The 8,639-nt window shown below is 31.8% G+C and overlaps 1 protein-coding gene across 1 annotated transcript; it reads left to right on the top strand.

Annotated features, from left to right (window-relative positions):
* The first annotated feature begins 2,003 nt into the window (after positions 1-2,003).
* On the top strand, positions 2,004-7,453 carry LOC130962266 (thylakoid membrane protein TERC, chloroplastic-like). The gene is made up of 14 exons (XM_057888434.1): positions 2,004-2,254; positions 2,449-2,529; positions 3,332-3,459; positions 3,569-3,645; positions 4,014-4,101; positions 4,274-4,354; positions 4,456-4,512; positions 4,855-4,936; positions 5,235-5,284; positions 5,500-5,556; positions 5,640-5,718; positions 6,146-6,204; positions 6,790-6,847; positions 7,192-7,453. The coding sequence occupies exons 1-14, from the start codon at positions 2,137-2,139 to the stop codon at positions 7,281-7,283; spliced, it is 1,107 nt and encodes a 368-aa protein (XP_057744417.1). The 5' UTR covers positions 2,004-2,136; the 3' UTR covers positions 7,284-7,453.
* Positions 7,454-8,639: the final 1,186 nt, after the last annotated feature.

Raw genomic sequence — 8,639 nt, 5'->3', positions numbered from 1 at the left:
AAACTACTAAAAACATACTAAAAACAATGCCAAAAAGGGTACAAATTATCCGCTCATCACGCGTCATGCACGCGAACGCGTCGATTGTGGAACTTTGCCTTCAAATTTCGATCTACCTGAAAATGCTGAGTAAATAAACGTAGCACTCTCTTTGAAAACGAGTGCCAACCACTACCACGTGTCCGCGTCATGCACGCGTGCGCGTGGTTCTTAGAAAATTCATCCCTGACGCGTAGGCGTCCTGTGCGCATGCGCGTCGCAAGTGAGCGTGGCGTTCTTTCTTTGAATGCGACGTTACTCTGGAGTGCTTCTCCTTTTCTTCACTTTCTCACCTAAAATCAATCAAACAAGAAATCAAAGTCTCACCAAAATCATAAGAAATTGCATTGTTTATAATAATCACTTAATTCTCATAAATCTCATAATTTTGTATAAAATTAATGATGTTTGATTAAATCAAGATAAACATGAAATTCCACTCTAATCACTTACTTATTGTGCAAAAAAGTACATAAAACCTAATGAAACAGATAAAAAAGTGCTTGTGCAACTAGTATAAGATGACTTGTCATCATCAGGTAAAATAATAAATCATATTTAGTATTTTAAAACAAGTTTATAACAGATTGCAGACTAAACCTAGACCAATTAACTGTATGATAAATTTGGTCTGTTAAGAGCAAAATTTGATCTAATATATTTTTAGCCCTACTTACGATAAAAATAGAAAGGAGACAAAAGATACTAATTTTTTAAAAAGAAATGAAGAGAAAAAAAAAGAACCCATCACATTTTTACAAGTATCTATTAACATTTCTAACTAAGAAAAGAACAAAAGACATTATTTATAGTGATAATTTTTATATATATTTTATTTAATTTTTTAATAAAAAACTTTATATATTTTTATATATTTTCCCAGCATAGAACATATACTAATTTTAATTAAGAGTAATTACCCAAATTAGTTCCTACAAATTTTAAAAGTGGACATTTTAGTCCATCAAAAAAATTAATACACAGATCAATCCCCAAAGTTTTACTCCAACAGACAAATCAGTCTCCAGTTCATTCTTCAGCAGAGTAATTATCCAGATCAATCCCCAAAAATTTTAAAAGCGAACAATTTAGTTTCCCAAAAAAATTAATACATAAATAAATCCCCAACGATTTCTTTATCAGACAAAACAGTCTCCCATCCATTTTATTTTTACTATATGTCGACCTTTATTATTATTATTATTATTATTATTATTATTATTATTATTATTATTATTATTATTATTATTATTATTATTATTATTAACTTAGCTTTGTGCATGTGAACCATGACACTAGCATATTAATACACTCTTTTTATTAGAAACAAATAAGGTGAATAATGATGTTTTGAAATCTAAATTAAAACACTTTCTTTTAATACAAACATGTTTTTAAAATAGGACATCTTTTGATTATATTAAATACAAAACTATCAAATAATTTCAACTTTAAATTTTTGTAGAATAATTTCTAATAATTTTTATTATTATTATTATTATTATTATTATTATTATTATTATTATTATTATTATTATTATTGAGTGAACATATATATATAAGAATTTAATAAATAAATTTATTATTATTTTTGTTGAAAAATATAAAAAATTATGATACAGTATTATCATGCAGTTAATAATAATAATTTTATTTTATTTTTTTTATGTGGAAGATTGTGATGTCTAACAGAAAAAAATATTGAAGATTAATTTGTATATTAATTTTTTTAGACTATAATATCTATTTTTAAAATTTTTAGAGACTGATTTAGATAATTATTTTATTAAAAAATAAATTATAAATTCTATTAAAATAAAATTTTAAAAATTAATCTGTATATTAATTTTTTTAAAGATTCAAATATCGTTTTTAAAATCTTGATACTCGGTAATTACTTTTTGTTAAAAACTTAAAATACGAGATTTTGCTGCCTTGATCTGTAGTGCTGGCACAACGCAAGGCAACGCAACGCAGCTTGATTGGGTAATATCCCTCGACCCTCATGTCGTTATCTAGTTCCCAAAGTTCTTATTCTTAGAAGAATGAAGTCACCACCAATCGCTCACTTACTCACAGCAAGAAGAAAAGAGAGATATGGGATTAGCCTCCGTTGTTCACAACGGCATCAAAATCCCATTCAAATTCCAACACAGTGACAGGGTTTCACTCTCACACTCCAAATTCTCTCCCCTCGTCTCTTCCTTTTCCTCTGGTCTATCCTCTCTTCTTTCTATTTAACTTCATATCCTAATCATTTATCGTCTCGTCTTCCTTTTCTATAATTTCCTCTCCATTTATAAATTATAATATAACATGAGAGTATCTAATCTTAATTTCCTTTTTCTTTAGCACCTGACAAATTCTATACTTTTACAAAATAATAATAATAAAAAAAATGTGTGGCAGCTTGTCATTCTCGCGGTGCTCTCTTTTTTCCAATTTTGGGCTTCAAACGAGTAGTTAAGGATGGTAGATTAACTCCCTCAGGTAACTATCTTTGAATAAAAAAGAAGAATTATTTAATTTTTTGTGGATTTTGAAATGTTCATAGCTTTCAGATTATTCAAAATGTAGAAAATGAAAATCAGATTATGCAAGCTCATGACTTGATACCCTAAGCTTAAACTTTCGACATTTCGAATTCGATTTATTAGTTCATGCTCTTTATTGATACACATATTCATAGTCAATTTCGTTGAAACATTAATTGAACCAATAACACTTGAGTTTAAGGTGTTAGTATTTGATGGTATTCTTTTACTGACTCAGTTTTATTTTGTAGCTGAGTGTATGTGTGAAAAGAGATATATTTGTTTGATATTATTCGTTGAGCTAATACGGTTTGGATAATGGTCAATGACCAAATACTAATAGTATGTTTGTTTTTTGGTTCATTGAGATTCGAGTGTTTGTGACCATTGGAGTGGTTTTGCGCTTGAGATTGAGCTAAGAAAATAGGTTTAATATCCCATTGCCAGCCCTATGTATAGATATCTATTTATGAAAGATACCTCTTTCAGATGGAGGCTAGGTAAATCTTTTTGGGTGAATCACCCTCCATATTACCAAAGAAGGAGATTAGCCCCCTTTATTTCGAGCAGCACCAAGTTTGCTTTTCCAATTGGTGTTCTCTCCAGGAGTAGAACCCATGTTAACTATAGGGTTGTAGTGTTTCTGTCATTGTGCCAACAACTTTGTTCATATAGCGCATCTAATTCTGGTGCTGTTATCTCATTTTTATGATATTTTTGTTGCATTATTTATAAGTGATAGTTGGATGAACATGCAGATGTAAAGAGAATCTACGCTCAACCAAAAGAAGACATTAGCAAGAAGGAGCCATCTAAGGATAAAAGTACACAAGAGTCTCTGGGAGATAAAACTTACAGCTCTTCTGTTAGAAATGTGGTCTTATGGGTTGGAAAATCTCAGCTAACTGTAGTTGATTAATTAGTTTAAGAATGCTGTCTTTTGTATCTTATTTGTTTGTTTATGTTCAAGTTAGTTTATTTATGATTTATCATAGGTGAGTGCGGCAGTGGCATTTGGTGTTGGTTTGGGATTTAAAGAGGGTGTTGACAAGGCATCTGAATTCTTCGCTGGGTAAATTATACAGTTCTAGCATAACTAATGTTCTTGAGGAATCAGACACAGTAATTAGCAAAATTTCCGTTTCCTTATCCGTTATGATGTGGCATGCTCTAGATGCTTTCATGCTAGTTTTAATGAACCAGACTTCATCTTGTGTTCTTCTTCTCTAATACCCTTCTTTATATGGGCCTAGAATAGTGTGATTACTAGACTGATCCAAAGCAGGAGTTAAAAGTTAACACATGTTGGATGTTTATTTATAATAACTATGGTTAGATAAAATACTTTATACAAATCTTCCATTCCTCTTTGTTTTAACTTTCTTCAACTTCTTATTGTATTGAACGGGATGGTGGCTTTTGACCATTGTGCACTATTAGATACATATTGGAGCAAAGTCTTTCTGTAGATAATCTCTTTGTCTTCGTTCTGATATTCAAATACTTCAAAGTGCCAATTATGTACCAGGTGATGCATTAACTTCTTTGCCAACATTTTCTTTCTGGATAAACTTGTTGCCATCTTAAACTATGAGATATTCCAAATTGTTGTTGCTCAACTCGTTAATATTGCATCAAATATTTAAAAAGAAAATCTTTGATTGCAAATCAGTTTTTCACTTACTTCTTATTGAATACAGAATCGTGTACTTTCTTATGGTATTGCTGGCGCAGTTATCTTTCGCCTAACATTAATACTTCTTGGAACAGCCACCCTTGAGGTATATTTTTCTCTTATCATCTCTATATATTTTCAGTTAGTAATTGGTTAAGCTTAAACTTTCTAATCATCCTGTATCATTTATTATTACACTAATTTCAGACGTTTGAGGCAGTCAACCTTCTATTGGCCGCTATATTACTTTACTCATCATTTAAGGTGAAGATTTGTAATTTCCAATGTGTTCCCCACATATTTTTTTGGCATAACACTTTCTATGTCTATTACTTTAAAAAATCAATGATCCTTAAAGCTTAGAATGTCGTGCAGAGTTCACGTTTCTCTAGCACCAATCTAGGCTTTGACAGGGAAAATGAATATGCCAACTTTATCTCACAGTGGACTTAACATTTAATTATGAACACGAGAGTGGCAAGATCGAACTCTTGACTACCTGGTTAATTATTATTGTATCCTATGAATTCTATGCTTCTCATTGTGATGTTCAGAATTATATGGAATATGGATTTGATTGCAGCATTTTCTTGTTTTTATGAATAGCTATTTGCCAGTGAAGATGATGAGTCGGACTTATCTAATAACTATGTGGTGAAGACATGCCAGAAATTTATCCCTGTAACAAGTAATGTTCTGTGGTCATGCTTATTTCTCTCTTTCCCTAGTTGGAATTTGCTGCTGATTAATCCTGTCATCATTTTTTTTTATATTTTTAATTTAGATTTCTTTTAATATAAATGTTCCATTTTGTACTGCTTGATTAGCGTATGCAGATATATATACAGAACCACGCAGGCATTTGAACTTATATGTTACCGTTGACAAATCAAGATGGGAAAATATGCTGTTAGCTTTTGCATTTTGACTTGGCATGTTTCTACCATTCAGCTTATTGGAGTTGTTTTTTTTTTTACATTTTGCAGCATATTACGATGGAAATCGTTTCATAACAAGTCAAGATGGGCTGTGGAAAGTAAGTGCTTTATAACTGTCCGACCGTCAATTAGTCAGTTATAAATTGATATTACTTCCTTATTGTCTTGGTTCATTCAGTTGCCTTCCCACAGCTCAAAACCCTTGAACTTCGCTGCATTTAGACTCATTGCTTCCCTTCATTTTCAGTGACTATAAATCTGGATTAAATTAATTTCAACTTAATTTCTAACAGGGATAAAACATTTTGGGCAGGCCACCCCTTTGCTTCTTACTGTAGCAGTTGTTGAGTTCAGTGACATTGCATTTGCAGTAGGTTTTCTAATCCCTCTTTGCCATTGCAGCATTTTCTAGTCAATTTGGTACTTGAATGTTGACATGATGTTTTCATTTAGGTTGACTCAATACCTGCAGTTTTTGGCGTAACTCGGGATCCGTTTGTAGTATTTTCGTCTAATCTTTTTGCCATTTTGAGTAAGTTCTGTTGCCTCATTCATTTTTGAATAAATACTAATATATTTGAACTTCGTTCTTGTATAGTTGTATGTCTTAGAAATTATTTCTTCAGTTATAATATTTGACATCTGGATTCTTGAAACCCTACAAGTACTTTTCTGCCATGTAAGGGTATTTCATCAGTTTGATTTTATCATTGAATACATAATGAATAATCTTATGAATGGTAATTTGTTACAAAAAATGAGGTTCTTTTATTCCACAAAATAGACAAAGAATTAAACAATTTTTCTCTACTGCATGGCCATGTGAGGTTGGACAGGTGAAAAGATTCATTTTTGCTATTTATCTAACTTCTAAGATGTGAATCTGTCTAACAGTCAGTTGTGCAAATTGATTTTCGCATGGATAAGCAATAATAAAGTGCTTCCATATTTAATTGTAGGTTTAAGGTCACTTTACCCAATAATATCTGAGGGCATGTCAGAGTTGGAGTTCCTGCAGGTAAATGTTGACTTAAATTTATATCCCTTTGGTTGGTGCGAGTATTCTTGTGTTTAAGTGTATATATCCCTTAAAAGAAGCAAATATGTTTCTTCTAGACTAAGGTTCAGTTGCCACTTTATCATTGGTGTTTTACTTTAGCATCTTGTCTATGAAGAAATTTGCTACTTCATCTAAATAGTGGTTGAAAATAAACTGGTGCACATGAGCACATAGGAAAGATTGATTTGGATTATGTTCGTTCTGTCATACCTATTTGACTTAAATTCTATCTGTTAATTTATCCTGAAGGGAAGGTAAAATTTTCATTTCAGCAAAAGGGAAGTGGAAGGTTACATTATCATTGCTCTTATTTGAAAGAATAATTTATTTGCATAATCGGCTACTGAGAATCCCATCTTTCGCATAGTTTTAAGCTCGAGGTAATCAATCTCGAAAGGTTACCTCGACTTGTGTAAACATAAATCATAAAATGCAATTTGAGAACCTGAACTCGAGTTTGATAACCTTGTTCAGGCTATTCTTTCAATTATGAGTTTGTGATCCCATCCTTCTCACTGATATCTGTCTTTTCGGTCTTGTTAGCCATCCATTGCTGTTGTTCTGGGATTCATTGGGTGCAAGATGATCCTGGACTATTTTGGTGAGTCTGTACTATACAATGAGATGATACTCAATTTGGTCCCTAAGTTCTCACTTGATAATCAGTTTGGTTTTTAAGTTTTAAACATACTCCATTTGATCCCTCACAATCATTAATCAAGTTGGTTTTCTATCACCAATCTAGTTAACAGAATGTTTGCGCGTGTGGTTAACCGCCTTTAAAGCAGTTTTACAGCTAGTCCATTCGGTTAACTGTATTGGCGACGAAAGGTTCACTAACTCATGGTTCTAAAACTCAGACCAAACTGAATATCTGGTGAAAATTCAGGGCCTTATATAAGATCCACTATAATTGAATGTTCACGCCTCCTTTCATTAATACAGGAATCCATGTATCAACGGAGGCTTCTCTTGGATTTGTAGTCATATGTCTTACTACAGGAGTGTTATTAAGTGTGGCCAAGAAATCTGATTAACTTGGTAAAACTCCAAGTTTGGGTAGATTAAGCTGTATTTGATCGCGCATGTTATCTTTTAGACCTTGTAGTTCCATATTTTTATTTGGATTTAGCTATTTTGTATTTTAAAAGCACATTTTAAGAATATAATAATATTTTTTTTAAAAAAAGAGTTTGATGTATTCAATTTATTGGAAATATAAAAAAATTTATTTTTTCAATCATTTCTAGTAAAGTATGTTTCTATAATATTTTTAAATGTCTTTAGAACACATTAGCGAAACTCTATATTTTTCCTTATATTCTAATTTTTTTCCTTCAATATTGGTGTCGACTGCTTTTTTAGTAATGGCTTTAAGGACATGTTTAACGCCAAAGCATGATTGGCCATTAAAATTTACACAAAAAAAAAAACACTTTTACTAGTCCTACGGGTCTTTAATTCTTTTTCTTTTTATATTGAACAATTACAAGTTATATATTTTTTAAGGATAAAGTCTCTAAACACTATGTTTTGAGACATTTCTTACTCTATGGAAGTCTTTGGAATGAACTAGCCGTATACTCAATTTAAACATGGAAGATGAGTAGATCCAATCTTGTAGTTGGTCATTTATTCGCAAATGATGGTATCAGGAATTTTAGTTTCAATTAAATCTCAAAGTGGTCTTTGAACTTACACTAGGGTTTCAAAGTCGTGCCTAAACTTGCATTGGCTCCAATATTGTCCCTGAATTTAATAAATATAACTCACTGTCACCCTGAAGTATTTTCCAGTGACGGAAAGATGACTTGGATTGACGGATGCCATGCTGGAAGCTAGGCTGGACTTCCAAAACGACGCCGTTTTTTAATTGGCTCACAAATTGCATAGAAACATCGTTGGTTAGGGTATTAGAGAGGATTTAACATGCAGTGACTATTTCTCTCTCAATCCAACACAGTCTCTTCTTCTCTTTATTTTCTTCAATGATGCTACTTTGAGAGGGATTTTCTCTGGCGTTCTCTGTCAAACAAAGCAAGCACATTCTAATTATCTCGTCTCTATTGCACACGTAGTAGTCTGACGAGAAGCATCTTGATTGTTAGAGGTAACCAAAATAGAAAGGAGAAACAAAATAGCTACTATCTACTCCTCTTTTTTTTCTTAATCATGGCTTTTTCTACATTGTTAAGTCGATATATATTCATTCGTTCATCCCTTTTGTAATGTGTTTTTCTAAAAATTTGTGTTAGGGTTTTCTTCGTATGTTGTTGTTGCATTTTTATTGTTTGTTTTTGTCCGTGATGATGGTAGCTATGGTTGTAATGTGCTGAAAATAATAGTACGTATGTAGTTTATGCATGTAGTTTATGTGTTTTCATGGTGAGTTA

Source organism: Arachis stenosperma, chromosome 2 (genome assembly GCF_014773155.1).
Source record: "Arachis stenosperma cultivar V10309 chromosome 2, arast.V10309.gnm1.PFL2, whole genome shotgun sequence".
Lineage (NCBI taxonomy): Eukaryota > Viridiplantae > Streptophyta > Magnoliopsida > Fabales > Fabaceae > Arachis > Arachis stenosperma.
This window is presented reverse-complemented; position numbering and strand designations above follow the sequence as displayed.